Below are 15,317 nucleotides of genomic sequence, written 5' to 3'. Positions count from 1 at the left end.
GGACGGGAGGCCGGCCCCCTCCCCCTCCCGCCGCAGCCGCGGCAGCAGCTGGTCTCGGTGTAAACAAGTCGAGGCGGCTGCGAACCGGGCCGGGGGGGACGGCGCCCATCAGGAGCGCCCCCCACTCCCAGGCCAGGCTACCCCGCGGACCGGGCCCTCCGCGCGCCCAGGCGAGGTGAGGCCTGCACCGACGTCGCTGCGCGTCGCCCCCGCCCCGTAAGCGAGGACTGCCCCTTCCCCCCCGCGCGCGCCCCCATCCCCTCGCCCCAGGTGAGCCCTGGGGTCTCAGGTAAGGCTTGGCGATGCAGGTAAGATCCCCTCGGCGGAGACGAGGCTCAGCGCCTCCAGGTAAAAGCCCCTCCTTTTCCTAGGGGACCCTCCTCCTTTGGGGAGGCCTTCTGTCTCCAGGTGAGAGACCCTTTCCCCAAGAGAACTCCATGTACCCCACATTTGCCCCTGCCCCTAGTCCAAATAGGGTCCCAAGGGCCAGTCAGTTCCTTACCCACCCCCCATACTCCCTCGAAACTGAAAACTGGCAGCCCATCCACTCTGAAGCCCCTTCTTCCCGTTTCAGATGCCAGCTCAGCAGGGGTGAGGCCAGAAGCAGGTGGGTGACTCACCTGGAGCTCCTCCTAGCCTCAGTTTACCCGCTGATGCAACCTGAGGCCTCCTCAGTGAGTCAAAACTGAGATGACTCTGGTCCCTGGTGAGTCTGCTGGCTCCAGGGACAGGAGAGAGCAGCCAAGTGTGACAGAGTCCCCATAGTTCTGGGCTTGCCTGCATATGTGTGGCCTTGGTCCTGACAGTCCACCTCTCCTCCCTGGCAGGCACTGGGCTCCCTCTGCTCCCCGTGGGCCGCTCCCCGCGTGGGGCCACTGCCCTTGGCCCCCGCCATGGTGCGGATTTCCAAGCCCAAGACGTTTCAGGCCTACTTGGATGACTGTCACCGGAGGTATAGCTGTGCCCACTGCCGTGCTCACCTGGCCAACCACGACGACCTCATCTCCAAGGTAAGCAGGCCACATCTGAGTCTAGAATGGCAAGGGGCTGCCTGGCCACTCCCCACCAATAGCCCTAACCCCTCCTCTCGTCTTCCCACTACCCTCCAGTCCTTCCAGGGCAGTCAGGGCCGTGCCTACCTCTTCAACTCTGTGTGAGTATTCACCTCCTTCCTTTCTTTTTCCTGACCTCTGGTGTGACCTGTGACCCCTGGCATCATGCCGATGTTCCCAGAGTCCCTTGTTTCAGACAGGAAGCCACGATCAGGCCTCTCTTAGAGGCTAAGAACAGACACTGAACATACTAGCTAGAGGGGGCTCTGGGCTGCTGAGACCCTCCCTGGGACTACCCTTTATCCCCACAGGGTGAACGTGGGCTGCGGGCCAGCAGAGGAGCGGGTGCTGCTGACAGGTCTTCATGCTGTCGCTGACATCCACTGCGAGAACTGCAAGACCACTTTGGGCTGGAAATATGTGAGTTCGTGATCTCTGACCCCGGGCTGGCCTTTGACCTAACCTCATATCCCTTCTTCCTCGAAAGCATACACCTTTCAGAGTAGGGCTGGCTCAGCACAGACGAAACAGACTGTTTGTCCCCGGTGACTGGTGCTGGTCCCTTGCATTCTACAGAGCTTTGAGGCCGTTCCCCTTCCCTCAGAGGCACTAGTGCCCCCATCCTAGAGATAAAGAGCAAGCAGAGCCAGCATTTAGTGCATGCTTATATGCCGTGCACATGAACACACTTGGTGTATAGTCTCTCATCCAGTCATTACAACGGTTCTGATGGCAGAATCTTACTCCAGAAGACAGGGCAAGTCTGAAGATGTGAGGACATTTGCCCAGGATCACACAACTAAATGGAAATTAGGTCCACAGATCTCCTTTGCACAGCTCACATTGCTTCTGGTGCTGTCTAGCATCTGATTTCACAACCTCAAGTCTCATTTCCTTATCTGGCATTGGAGCGTAAAGCCACTACCTGGCGTGGAAGAGCTTCACGAGGATCTGATTAGATGTAGCAAAGGGGGTGCTTTGGGGAACGTACAAGGAGTTGGGGCGAGGCATCACTCCTGTGAGCTGGATGCCCCAGGCAGGGACAGTCCGAACTTGACTTTACCTCTGGCCCTGCCACAGATTTTCTGTGTGTCCCTGACAGGTGGCCTGGCCCCTCTGAAATTCCTAAATATGTGACCTAGACCAGAGGTTCAAAACTCATGTCAGCTGGGCGGTGGTGGTGCACGCCTTTAATCCCAGCACTCGGGAGGCAGAGGCAGGAGGATGGATCTCTGTGAATTCAAGGCCAGCCTGGTCTACAGAGTGAGTTCCAGGAAAGGCATAAAGCTATACAGAGAAACCCTGTCTTGAAAAACAAACAAACAAACAAACAAAAAAACAAAACAAAACCTCATGTCAGCCAGGCAGTGGTAGCACATGCCTCTAATCCCAGCACTCAGGAGACAAAGGCAGGCGGATCTCTATAAGTTCAAAGCCAACCAGGTCTACAGAGCAGGTTCCAGGTCTATACAGAGAAACCCTGTCTTGAAAAACAAAAAAACGAACTCAAATGTCATCAGGGTGTGGTGTTACATGCCTTTAGTCCCAGCACTCAGGAGGCAGAGGCAGGTGATCTCTGAGTTTTAAGCCAGCCTAGTATAACATAGTGAGTTCCAAGACAGCTAGGACTACATAGACCCTGTCTCAAAAAACAACAAAAACCTCTCAAATGTCTAGAAAGCCAAGCAGTTACTGTGGATTTGTGAATGGGTAGCATCGATTTAGGGCAGGGAAAGCAGGCTGGGGCAAAATGGAGTGAGCGTGTATGTTTATAGTTTAGTGGGTTTTTTTGTTTTGTTTTGTTTTTTTAATGTGGTGCTTGTATCAAATCCAGGCCCTCCCACATGCTAAGCATCCCCAACCCCTAAAGTTATTTCTCTTAAGTTCTCTGCTATCTAACAAAACTACCTGTAGGCTGAGATGACCCTTAGGCCACCAGTTTGCAGCCCTGGACTAGGAAGTCTTCTGGGTACTTTCCTGGTGGAGTGGTCTTTAATGTTCAAAAGGCACCCCTGATTCAAAGTTCTGTTCCAGGGGAAAAGCAGCCCTGCTAGCTTTGGGGAGGGGGGTGGGAGGGTGCAGGTAGCTGGGCTTCTCTGGACCACAGTTTTTTCATATACAAAACAAGACCCGTCATACCCATTTCCAACCCGACTGCCTGGGGGTGAAAGTCCTGTCCGTGGATGGTAGCCCTTTCTCTCCTTTCAGGAGCAAGCCTTTGAAAGCAGCCAGAAGTACAAAGAGGGGAAGTACATCATTGAACTCAACCACATGATCAAAGACAACGGCTGGGACTGACCTAGCGCCTGACGCATGTGGCTTCATCCTGGCCTGGCCGCCAGGGGGAGCCACTGGTTTCGCGCCTCCTGAAGGGAGCTCTGGACCCTCAGGGCCCCCACAGGGGCAGGATCCAGCTCCTGTACATATATTTTATTGCATGCACTGTGACCTTGGGGGGGAGACCAGGAGGGGGACTGCACCCCCAGTACCTCCCTGCGATCTGGCTGGCTTGGATCTCATTTTTTAACCCCTTCCTGTCCTGCCTGCCCCGTAGATATGGCCTGTGTGCTGCTGTCATGGCCCCGGTGCACTATCTTTCTGTGAACTTCTCCCACTGGATCCCTCCTACCCGCAGTGTGTCTGTTCTCGTTCTGTAGCGTTTGTAAATAATAAAACAGTGGAATGGAGACAGCCCTTGGCTCACATGGAATACAGGAAGGGGACCTGGAATCCAGGCCCCTTTCCTATAGATAGGTTCCATTCTGAGCCTCAGCAGGGGGGATGGGGCAGGAACAGTAGGCCAAGCTGGTCTAGCCTCTGACCTCTTGCCAACGTAAGTCTTGACTTCAGTGCCTTTGAGGCAGCTTCAAGGAAGGCCACCACTTTTCTGGCTTTGCTACCCCTCTCTGGACTACAATTCCCAACAACCCCAGCACTGCCTGTCTGTGGCCTTTGCGCGCGTCTGGCGCAGTGCTTACTGGGAAATGTAGTTGAAGTGTTTCTCGGCGCGAGACCTCTCTCCTAGCACGAGACCCGAGGCTGTGCACGCCCCTCGACTTTTGAGACTTGGAGGTTTTTCAGACTATAAACCAAGGAGGACTCTAGGCTTTAGCTCTCTGCTGCGGTCTCTTGAAGATGGCCAGTGTCTGGCATATATCAGCTCAGGCACCAACTCTGCACTTGTCCTCCAGTTCACTTCGCAAGGCTAGTCCTCCAAGTGAAGAAAACGGAGGGGTCACCTTCCAGAAAGTCTGGGGCTTTAGGGTCTAACCAGGGATCCTAGACTTGGTACCAGGATCCAGATCCCACCCCTGCCCCCCAGCCGGGCTCCCCCCTCCGTGGGAACGGAGACCAGCTGGCCGGAAGCGCCAAACTGCGTCCCTATCCTAGCCCTAGGGATCAATCAGGCCGAGGAGTTAATTATGTAATGAGGGGGCAGGGGGTCGGGACTAGTGAAGCCGTGAGGGAGAGGGGAGGGTACCCAGGTATCCGGCCTCCTCTTGGACCCCTTCGAGGCCCCAGGGGTCTCCATTCCTGCCCACCTCCAGGGCCCCAGGGAGGGGAGGGGCTGTGATCTCTGGTTTGGAAGGGGCTGTGCTGTGAGCTATAAAGGGGGCATCTCTTAGACCCTGGACTCTAGCAACGGGACACAAGGCCAGAAGAAACTACCAACATGTACCATCCACGAGAGTTGTACCCCTCCCTGGGGACTGGCTACCGTCTGGGACACCCCCAGCCTGGGGCAGACTCTAGCTTCCCACCTGCCCTGGCAGAGGGCTACCGCTACCCTGGTGAGCGGTTGGATCGGCTCTGGGTAGGGGGCAGGAGACTGGGAATATGTGGCCCTCCCCTGGATCCTCATTCTTCCCACATCTCCAGATTTGGATACCTCTAAACTGGATTGCTTCCTCTCTGGGATTGAGGCAGCTCCCCACACTCTGTCTGCACCCCCTCCTTTGCCCCTTCTGCCATCTCTGGGCCCTGAGACAGCACCACCACCTCCAGAGGCCCTTCACTCGCTTCCTGGGGTCAGCCTGAGCCTGGAGAACCAGGAACTGTGGAAGGAGTTCAGCGCTGTGGGGACAGAGATGATCATCACCAAGGCTGGCAGGTGAGGGATGGCCAAATCAGTTTCTAGAAAAGATAGAATTCCTGGGGACAGAGCTAGGTTTAAGCGTTTCTCCAGGGCTAGTACAACCCAGAGAGCAAAATCTGAATGTGGCCTGACACTGTCTGTGACTCTGGGACGGACGGGAGTTACACTGTAGCGAGGTTCAAGGATGAGTCTGGAGAGTCTGTGGCTGGGTTTAGGAGCCGTTCTATTAAGGGTCAGAGAGGTCAGCCTGGGCTTGGGGCAAGGAAGTCTGGATGGGTTATAGGTTGGCATGTGGCCTAACTCAGAGACAGCATGAGAAGGAGTAAGGACCAGCCAGGGACCAGGGTCAGGAAAATCAGTCCAGGGTCAGGGTCAGTATGTGGCTAAGTCCTAGCTCACCCTAGAGGAAGGTAAGTGGTCAGTGTGTGAGCTCTGGCAAGGTCTCTAGGGCCTGAGGCCTAGATAAATCCTGTCCCCAGGCCCAGCACCTATTATTTCTGAAGAAGGTTAGTCTGTGCTGCCGCTAGGTGGGAGCGAGAGGCTCCTCAGGAAGAAGGTGGTCACCACTGTTTCTGCAGAGTTTGAAGGGACAGGGGTCAGAAGCCTAGGCAGGAAGTGGTAGGGACTCTGAGACAGGATTGCGCCATGTTGTTACTAGCAGTGGAGAGTGAAGGGGTAAGTGGAAAGACGGACCTGCTGGGGCCTGCCGGAGCCCCTCGCCTGTCTGTCCCATCTCCCCATCTGTAAAATGGAGTAAGCCTTCCAGCTCTGAGATTTTGCACTCGAGAATCTAATTACACCTCTCTTGCTGTTACTGTGCCAAAATTGCGGTGCCTGTTCTAGTCCCTTTGCTAGTACTGGGCTCAGGTCTGGTAGTGGGTGGCTCCAGGCCTCTCCCTTCCTCCTCCCTCCCCTGTGCAGGCGTATGTTCCCTGCTTGCCGAGTGTCAGTCACTGGCCTGGATCCGGAGGCCCGCTACTTGTTCCTTCTGGATGTGGTTCCAGTGGATGGGGCCCGATACCGATGGCAGGGCCAGCACTGGGAGCCTAGTGGCAAGGCTGAGCCCCGCCTACCTGACCGTGTCTACATTCACCCTGACTCTCCTGCCACGGGTGCCCACTGGATGCGGCAGCCAGTATCCTTCCATCGCGTTAAGCTCACCAACAGCACGCTGGACCCCCATGGCCACGTGAGGCCCAGGCTGGGACTCCTTGATGGAGTTTTAGGGTGATGCTGGGTGGAAGGCTAAGGCTGGGGCCCAGGTCAGGGAATCACTCCGTTTCTTCCCTCCCAGCTGATCTTGCACTCCATGCACAAGTACCAGCCCCGAATCCATCTGGTGAGGGCCACCCAGCTTTGCAGCCAACACTGGGGAGGTGTGGCCTCCTTCCGATTTCCTGAGACCACATTCATCTCTGTGACAGCCTACCAGAACCCTAGGGTGAGTGGCCTTGCTTGAGGGAGGGGCAGTGCCCTGCCCAGGCTGCAGGGGCCTTGACCTGGATGTGTGTTCTCAGATCACACAGCTGAAGATTGCTGCCAATCCCTTTGCCAAAGGTTTCCGAGAGAACGGCAGAAACTGTAAGAGGTGGGCATCATTCATTCAGTGGGTGTCTACTAATTGCTTACTGTGTGCCCGGCCCTGTGCCAGGGCACCGGGAACCTGATGGTGAGTAGAAACACCTTATCCACTCTTAAATACTTAAGATTGCTCAGTCCTCATACAATTGATATCCAGTGGGCAGTGTAGACGAAAACAAGAGAAACCTATACATTCTAATGAGCAATGAAGCATGGAAAGGACATGAAGGACGGGAGGGAAGTAGCAGATAAAAGGCACCCCTGAGGACATCTGAGGAAAGACCTTCCGTCGGGGAAGGAGCCATGTGGGTGTCTGGCAAAGCACACGTGCAAAGGCCCTGAGGCAGAAGTATGCTACAGGCAGAAGAGTAAAAAGCAAGCCAGGGAAGTGATCGGAAGTCAGATACTGCTACCAATCAAAGACTTGGCGTGGGCTCTGAATACAGCCGGGAGAGCTGACCTAGGCCCTGGGAGAGCTTCTAGTCTATCCCAGATGTAGACAGTGACATGTCTGGAGGGACGTGTGTGTGGCTATGGAAGATCAGGGAGGCATTCCTGCAAGAAGCATAGTCAGGTGTGGAGACTCCAGACAGGCCGTGATGCAGCAGAGGGCCTGGCCTTTGCAGCTGGGAAGGTGTTTTCTTGGATTTTGATACCCAAGGAGGAAAGCACTAAAGAACTAACCAAGTCCAAGTCAGAGAGAAGCCTCAGCTCTGCTGTTTTTAGTGGCTTAATTTTCTGGCCTTCAGTTCCTTATCTGTAAAATGGGTATAATATAGCACCTGCCCAACAGGGTGCCTGATAGGGTGAAATACCTGGCACCTGGTAAGTACTATTAGTGCCATCATCATCACCATCACCATCATCACCATCATCATCATTCCCCAGGGAGCGAGATGCCCGTGTGAAGAGGAAACTTCGGGGCCCAGAGCCAGTGGCTACAGAGGCCTGTGGGAGTGGGGGTGAGTGCTCTCTTGACGGTGACGGGCCAAACTCGAGACATCGAGCCTTCCCTAGCCAACCTGTGCCTTGTCTCCTCAGATACACCCGGGGGGCCCTGTGACTCCACCTTGGGTGGGGATATTCGGGACTCAGATCCAGAGCAGGCTCCAGTCTCCCGGGAAGCTGCTTCTGTCCCAGCTCCTCCATGTGGTGGTCCCAGCGCTGAGGCCTACCTCCTGCACCCTGCAGCTTTCCATGGGGCCCCCAGTCACCTACCAGCCAGGTGAGGTGCACGGAGGGCTGGGTGCTCCAGGAGGGTGTGTGCCTCTCCTCTCCTGATACCTTTTTCTCCTGACTTCAGGAACCCCAGCTTCCCTGAGGCTCCAGACCCTGGGCGCCCAACCCCCTACTCAACTGCGTTCCTGGAGCTACAGCCTGGACCAGGGGGCTCTGCCTATCAGGCAGCTCCTTCTGTAACATCCTTTGCCCCACACTTCATTCAAGGGGGCCCCTTCCCTCTACCATACCCAGGACCTGGAGGATATCTGGACATGGGATCCAAGCCAATGTACTGAGCCATGATGTAGCAAGCCAAGGCAGGGCCTATGCCATCTTCCCTTTCAAACCTCCGGCTCCCTTCCCCCAGCCTGGCAGCACCCTCATTCAGGTGCCCCTCCCCCCCACCAAATGGCTGCCTTGGGCCTCTCCTCTACCCTTTAGTTCACACCTTGATTTCACTCCCCCCCCCTCGGGCTTCAAAGCTCAGGCAAGGCTGCTCAGAGTCCAGCTGGGGCCAGCTTCCCCTTCTCAGCTCTCACCTCAGTGTGAATGGAGGGACTTTGCCTGGCCAAATGGAGTCCCAGCCCAGTACCCCCACCTCCCGGGGGCCTCATTACTGGTGTAAGCCACACCAATTTGTTCTCAGGATCAGAGTATTTTTGTTAATAAAACTCAAAAGACATTAGTGCTCAGGAAACGTTGGGCTAATGGTGTTGGCCCTGGGTGGGGCTGGGGTAGCCACAGCTTTAAGGGGAGACCCAAGCAGTTTCCAGATGCTTGTCCTTGTGGACGTGAAGCAGCCTGCTCCAGGCATGTCCCCCTTCAGGAAGATGGGTAAGTTTCTTCACAGTGCTTATTTTAAGAATTAAGGCTGTCCTGGAACCTGCTTTTTACCCAGCACTAAGCAAGCCTTTGCGAAAGATCAGCAGATGGAGCCTGAAGGCGCCGGGCCAGTGGGCAAGCAGGACAGGTCTCCATGTCCACCTCAGTCAAACCTGACAGAAACCCCAAGACTATTTTTCTTCTTTTATTAGAATTTTTTTCTTTTTTTTCTCAAAATGTTTTATCTAAAAACAAAACCAAAAAAAAAAAGAAAAAAAAAAAGAAAAAAGAAAAAAATGACTGGAAACTTCATGGATCAAGTGGGAGAAAGGAGAGGAAGCCTGGAGCAGAGGCCCCAACCTCTCCAGAGCAGTCCGCACCCTGGGGCAAGCAAATCCAGGCAGCCCTCCACACCCAGCCTCCGACTGGGAAGAGGCAGTCACAGTGGTCCGAGGGCCGGAGGGGCTGGGGCCAAGGAGTCACAGGAAATAGTCGGCCACTGGCTTCTTGGAGGGGATGCCACGTGTTTCTTGGGGTGCAGCCTCAAAGATGATGAAATCTTTCTGGAGATGCTCATCCAGTTCCAAGATGGCTGCCACATTCCCACAGCTGGATTGAGGAAGAGCACACACAGTTAGCCACTGGAGGCCTAGGTCCCTACCCTGGCCCTGGCTCCAGGCCCTGCCCCTGGCAGCTTACCGGTAGCAGTAATTAGGTGCTGACCACACAGTAAGCACGGTCTCATTGAAGTGCCACTTGTAACCTTCCATCACCAATTGGTGGGCACGGCAGATCATGTCAATGTCATTGGCTGCATTGAACTGGGCCACCACATCACTGCCAAACAGGTAGCCTGCCCCACGGGGGCTCACTCCCCAGCCTGTTGTGTCTGAGACAAGACAAGAACGATGCGTGGGCTCCTCTGGTTGCCTACTATACCATGCCTTTTCCCTCATTAACCAGAGGCTTGTTCTAGGGAATTCTGGGAGACAGGATAGCAAATGCTGGAGCAGAGAAGCTCTAAGAAGAGAGACTGCTTCATGACTGGGACCTTCTCACAGTGACCATACAATGTACAGTCCAAGCAGCACTTAAGTGTTAAGAGGTGCTCACACCCAGGGCACCAGCTATGAACGAGGACTTTCCTGGCAGTAAGGTCACCTTATGCCACATGGAGCAGACTGCAATAGCAGGGATAGGATTAGAGCGTATGCTTAGGACTGGTACTCAGAAAGCCAGGTTTTAAATCTCAGTTCTGTCCCCAACTAGAGGGGAACCATACAAAATAAGGAACCCTCAGAGGTCATCCTTCTATAGGGGAACTGGTCTCAACTCCAAAGCAGCTACTGTCAAGGTCTATGGCCTCTTCCCACCCAGGGAGGCAATGATTTCATCCTAAGCAGAGCCTCTGAGCCATGCAACTCACGGGCCAACCCACTGTAGGCCTCAGTACACATGTACTCAGTACATGAATGGGGGGTTCATGCCTTCTGCTCCTTATGGAAGGTCCGTTCAGGCAGGTGGAAGGCAGAAGGCAGTGTGGACCAACCCTGCCCTCCTCTTCCCTGGCCTGACTCTCCTCCCTTCATATACTTACTTAACCCAGTCTCCACAAGCCAAAGGTACAGCCAGCCCAGGTATTGCCCTCACCTTCAGGGTCAGACCACAAGAGGTCACACATGGGTCCATCATGGGGTACCTCCTGCTTTCGGTCAATTGTCCGGATCTGGTCCAGGGTCTGGATGGAAGGGGAGAGGCCCCCATGCACACAGAAGATCTAGAAGGAAAAGTAATACCAGAGAGAAGTGAGGTAGAAGCCCAGAGACCCACGCCTGCCACACCCCCAAGGAGATCCAGGGCCAACCTACCTTGCCATCAATGATGGCAGACAGGCTGAGGTAGTCAAAGATCTCAGTGCAGTAGCGCCATACAGTCACTGAGCCGTATTTACGCAAGCACTCATCATAGAATCCATAGACCTGGGTGATCTGGCGGCTCTCATGATTGCCCCGGATCAAAGTGATGCGGTCTGGATATCGAACCTAGGGGCAGCACCAAGCCAGGACTGGTTCTAGTCTCTCTCTCCCACTTACCCCTCCCAAGTCTTGGGGACATATCCACCAGCCTCACTCAGTCCGCACCATAACCTGCTGGCCGAGACTCCTGCAGTCTCTTACATAACTCACAGGGTCCCTGCCTCACAGGCTCCCGGGGGCCTTTTCCAGAGAAGCACGACAAGACTAATGCTTCCTCTCACCTGCCAGACTCAGGCTCCCGTCCTTAGCGCCCCACCCTCACCCCACTGTGGCCCCGCACCAATGAACTCTCCCAGTTCACTCAACTCCTGTTGCTCCCTGAACACATAGCCTGTCTGCTTCCCAGAACTCACATCACCAGCCTCTTCCTCAAGGGCTCAGGAGACGGCCCCACTCATGGTCATGACCAGCCCTGCTAAGCACACAGTCCACAGCCACAGCCACGTTCCAAGGTAGGTGACAGGAAAGGTGACGAGGACAGCAAGTGGCGGCCAAGGGTCCTCACCTTAAGAGCCAGCAGGAGGAGGAAGGTTTCAACACTGTAGAAACCACGGTCCACAAAGTCTCCCATGAAGAGGTAGTTGGTCTCAGGGACATCGCCACCTACCTGGGAGGAGGGATATGGCTCTGCTTGGCCCCAAACTATCCTCTCCAGCTGCGGCAGCCAGAGACTAGCTGAGCCCTTCTCTCACCCAGACCACATGCAGCCGAAAACCTCTCAATGATCATGTCTCCCAGTCACCCCTAGTTCACAGCCCCAGTGTCCCTCCACTCACTCTGAAAAGCTCCTTGAGGTCATAGAATTGTCCATGGATGTCACCACATACCTGGAAAGGAAGAATGTGGGTCCACAGAGTGGACAAAGGCATAGTCCCTTTGTTCCCAGAGACCATCCTTCAAAACACCTGTTATTTCCCAGGCTAGCCAGGGCTGTACCACTCCATCTCAGGATCCAAATTCCACCCTCTCGTCCCAAGGGAGCCTGTTCTGGTATCATCTATCCCCCACAGGGAAAGCCAGCTGCTCTGGGGCAAGGGATGTGTCTTTCCAGGTAGACGTGCAGCTTCAGGAAGACTAGCTTCATCTCTGTTTGTCCCCGTGTGCCCAGCACAGTCACTAACACAGGGTCACTGATCCACAAACTTCTGCCTTGGCTATGAACATCCCCACAACAAATCAAAATTCCTACAGCATCCTTTATGTTCTTGTGGTGCAGAGGCTAGAACTCAGGGCCTCATACATACTGGGAGACCATTCCATCACTAAAGCTGCAAGCTCTGCCCATCATCTAATTTTTCTATCAGGGCTACCTGAAGATTGAGAAGCAAAGATCTGAGATGCTCTAGCCTCTCATAAATTTAGTATCAAACCACAGGGTTTCCATGTGTCTTAAAAGACCAAGGCAGAGCTGGGCGGTGGTGGTGCACACCTTTAATCCCAGCACTCTGGAGGCAGAGGCAGGTGGATCTCTGTGAGTTCAAGGCCAACCTGGGCTACAGAGTGAGTTCCAGGAAAGGCGCAAAGCTACACAGAGAAGCCTTGTCTCGAAAAACAAACAAACAAAAAAAAGACCAAGTCAGGTTCTAGGGACAGAGAGTACTCACTGTGACTGGCGAGTCCACCCTCTGCACGTTGCTCTCTTCTACCAAGATCTCTCTGGAGACAGGAGAAGACCAGGGTCACCACAGCCAGGCCAGCCCAGCCCAATTCCTGACCTTTTTTGGAGGGAGGGAGGACATGGGGTAGTCCTTGAACCTCCATGGGACAGAAGGAAGTATGCACTTCCCCATGATTTTGGTCAGAGAGCACTGACCATGGCCCTCCACCACTCAATACCTGCTCATGGCTTCCTGCTGTCAAGTGGACAAAGTCCAAGTTCTCACTCCCACCCCAACCCCCTTTCAAGCCCTTCCAAGTAGGCTGGGACATTTCCAGCCTTGATTCTCCCTGTGGTTCTCTCTCACAAGTACAGCACACACTCCTGGGAGGGAGGTCCCTTTCCCTTAGAGCACTGACTGTCCTTAGGCTGAGCTCTGACCTCACTCCCCACCAATCAGAGCCCTTCTCTCATGCTATCCAAAGGGTGAGGCCCAGGGCAGGATGTCCCCAGATGTACTTTTTCAAAGGGTTGTGCTGCTCCTTCACTGTCAGCAATATATTTTATTTATTTTTTTGGAGACAGGGTCTCATTTTATATCCCTGGCTAGCCTGGAACTTCATGTGTAGACCAAGCTAGTCTCAATCTCAAGAGATCTGTCTGTCTCTGCCTCTGTGTGCTGCGGTTAAAGGACTGCATCACCATAGCATGAATTTACAGCACACAGAACTGGCTCCAGTCCTTGCAGTGTGGACTACTTCTCCAAATCCCTTCGACAGTTCCTGGTGTCCAATCTCAGCAGCCCTCTATTTCTTGGTAAGTGCATGCGGTAAGTACTGCAGCTCATCCGCAGGCCAGGGCAGCACAGACAGCTTTGTTAGGGTCAATGTCATGGACAGCCAACACTGGGGCAGATCCCGAGATGCCCAGCACAGCTGGAGATGCTGAAGCATAGATGGATCTTTGAGTTCAAGACCAGTCTAGTTCAAGGCCAGCTAAGGCTACATGGGAGGAAACACACACACACACACACACACACACACACACACACACACACGCACACACGTGCGCGCTCACCCCACAGTCTTGGAGGGCAAGGGTGAGGACCAGGCTACTATTCCATTAAACAGGTGGAAGCCACACTGAAACAGTTCCCAGAAGAGGCAGGCAACCCGCCTCAACTGTTGCCTACATATTTCCCTTTTACTCCTACCCTGCTTGAAGGTTCCTTCTCATTGTGCTCTGTCAGTTAGAGTCTTCTCTTTCAAGGACTACCCTTTCTTAGAAGCCCCCAGATAGCTTCAATCCACAAATACACCGTCAGTGTCCTTCCCGCCATAAATATCACCACCTCATGACTTACAAACACCACACTGTTTACCTCGAGCCCAGATTCACTGAATGAACATTCACAATCATTTTACTGAACACAATTTGTTCCACTTCACTGACTCCTGGACACTTCAAAATCATCACCACATAAAGTTGCAGAGCTCAGATTCAAGCCTAATCATTGCATCCCAAAACTGGGATCCTTATTTACAACTTCCTAGAAAGCCCTGCCTCTCTATATATCTATACAGCGCTTAACTCTTCCAGGGTTTTTTTTTTTTTTTTTACTTTATTTTTCTGAGCCAGAGTCTCATGTGGTGGCCTCGACCTAGCTGAGGATGACCCTAAACTCCTTATTCCCTCTTCACCTCCCAAGTGCTTGAGATTAGAGGTGTGCAGAGGCTGTGGCTTTTTTTAGGGGGTGGGGATAGGGCCTCACTCAGTAAACCAAGCTGGTCTGGAACTCATTATGTTCTGCTCTAGTTTATTTACTATGTTTTTTCGATCCCAACTGAACAAGAGAGTGACTCAACTCCATCTTGAATCACAACTAAAAGATCAGTGTTCAGGGAACTGACTTCAGATTCCATTCCTTTCTTGTTGGTAATTTTGAACAATTACAGTCCTTACTTGTTAAACTGAGCACAAAACCACCTTCTCTTTAAGGATTGCGAGACTTTGACAAACCACAAGGGTTTTTTTGCTTCCTTGAACCAGCTCTTTATTCTTCAAGACGATGTCCCAGAACTCTGCCCCTCCAACAAACTTTCTCTTTCGCCCCACCAAGGCCGTCTGGGTTCCCTGAGTTTCCTAAGAACTTTCTGCCACTCGCTCTCACTCCACTAGAAACACATCTACAGGCGACCCGTGGTTCCCGGGGAGAAGTGGCCCTCGGGACCGCTCCTCTCCGGGAACGCTTCCGGGATGGGACAAGCCCTGAGTTCTGAGTCTGCCCAGGCGGAACCCGGGGGCGCCCGGCCGGCCTCTCCTGCGGGCCTGCGGGCTCACCTGGCCTTAGCGCACAGGGCCTTGACTTCGCTCTCTTTGATGAGCTCACAGCGCCGTAGCTGCTCGATCTGCCGGTCCAGGTCGCTGATTTCCGCCATGGCCCACCCCCCGGCGCGGGTCAGAGTTGGGGCCGCCGCCCCCTCCGGACCGCACAGGGGTCTCCTGGGAAAAGCGAAGACGAGCCAGCCAATCAGAGGGTCCGTACGGGAGGGGGGGGACTCGATTCTGGGACCGCCCCCCCTCCCCTCACGGCGGTCCAGGACCCTCGGCGTCCCGCTGCCCTGGCCGCACCCCGCCAACTCCCGTCGAACCCCGCGGGCCCGCGCTAAGGACGGTGGCCTAGAGGGGCCTCGGACAATTACCGCCGCTAGGACTCCGGCTGGGTCTCTCCGACTCCCCACTTTCCTCCGCTTTGGGCCTCCGCCACCACCGCTGCTACTTCCGGCCTCGCCGCGGAAGCAGAGGGAGGCCAGGTCTCTCGCGCACCGGAAGTGACATATACAGGTCACGCCCCTATCGTGGCGCACGGAAGAAGGAACCAAGGAGTCGGAAGGAGTCGGAAGTGGGCGGGC

The 15,317-nt window shown here is 54.4% G+C and overlaps 3 protein-coding genes across 7 annotated transcripts; 2 read left to right on the top strand and 1 right to left on the bottom strand.

Moving 5' to 3' along the window:
* The first annotated feature begins 24 nt into the window (after positions 1-24).
* Ypel3 (yippee like 3) lies at positions 25-3,739 on the top strand. Of its 4 annotated transcripts, XM_059266792.1 has the most exons (6): positions 120-175; positions 575-607; positions 828-1,010; positions 1,110-1,153; positions 1,364-1,472; positions 3,261-3,739. In XM_059266792.1, the coding sequence occupies exons 3-6, from the start codon at positions 894-896 to the stop codon at positions 3,348-3,350; spliced, it is 360 nt and encodes a 119-aa protein (XP_059122775.1). In that variant the 5' UTR covers positions 120-175; positions 575-607; positions 828-893; the 3' UTR covers positions 3,351-3,739. The 4 variants fall into 4 exon arrangements, with proteins under 4 accessions (XP_059122781.1, XP_059122775.1, XP_059122768.1 ...); XM_059266798.1 differs by lacking the exon at positions 575-607 and having other exon boundaries at positions 25-175; XM_059266785.1 differs by lacking the exon at positions 120-175 and having other exon boundaries at positions 597-706.
* An 87-nt stretch (positions 3,740-3,826) lies between these two features.
* Positions 3,827-8,591, top strand: Tbx6 (T-box transcription factor 6). Its single transcript, XM_059266817.1, has 8 exons — positions 3,827-4,843; positions 4,932-5,163; positions 6,070-6,337; positions 6,443-6,589; positions 6,666-6,736; positions 7,618-7,691; positions 7,771-7,954; positions 8,033-8,591. The coding sequence occupies exons 1-8, from the start codon at positions 4,726-4,728 to the stop codon at positions 8,244-8,246; spliced, it is 1,308 nt and encodes a 435-aa protein (XP_059122800.1). The 5' UTR covers positions 3,827-4,725; the 3' UTR covers positions 8,247-8,591.
* Positions 8,592-9,075: 484 nt separating this feature from the next.
* Positions 9,076-15,237, bottom strand: Ppp4c (protein phosphatase 4 catalytic subunit). 2 transcript variants are annotated; one of them, XM_059266769.1, is made up of 9 exons: positions 15,108-15,237; positions 14,746-14,907; positions 12,413-12,464; positions 11,585-11,635; positions 11,314-11,415; positions 10,641-10,814; positions 10,423-10,549; positions 9,472-9,661; positions 9,076-9,381 (listed from the first exon to the last, which is right to left on the bottom strand). In XM_059266769.1, exons 2-9 carry the CDS (start codon positions 14,841-14,843, stop codon positions 9,252-9,254), a joined length of 924 nt encoding a protein of 307 aa, XP_059122752.1. In that variant the 5' UTR covers positions 14,844-14,907; positions 15,108-15,237; the 3' UTR covers positions 9,076-9,251. The 2 variants fall into 2 exon arrangements, with proteins under 2 accessions (XP_059122752.1, XP_059122758.1); XM_059266775.1 differs by lacking the exon at positions 15,108-15,237 and having other exon boundaries at positions 12,413-12,523; positions 14,746-14,842.
* Between the last annotated feature and the right edge of the window lie 80 nt (positions 15,238-15,317).

This window comes from Peromyscus eremicus, chromosome 1 (genome assembly GCF_949786415.1).
Source record: "Peromyscus eremicus chromosome 1, PerEre_H2_v1, whole genome shotgun sequence".
NCBI lineage: Eukaryota > Metazoa > Chordata > Mammalia > Rodentia > Cricetidae > Peromyscus > Peromyscus eremicus.
This window is presented reverse-complemented; position numbering and strand designations above follow the sequence as displayed.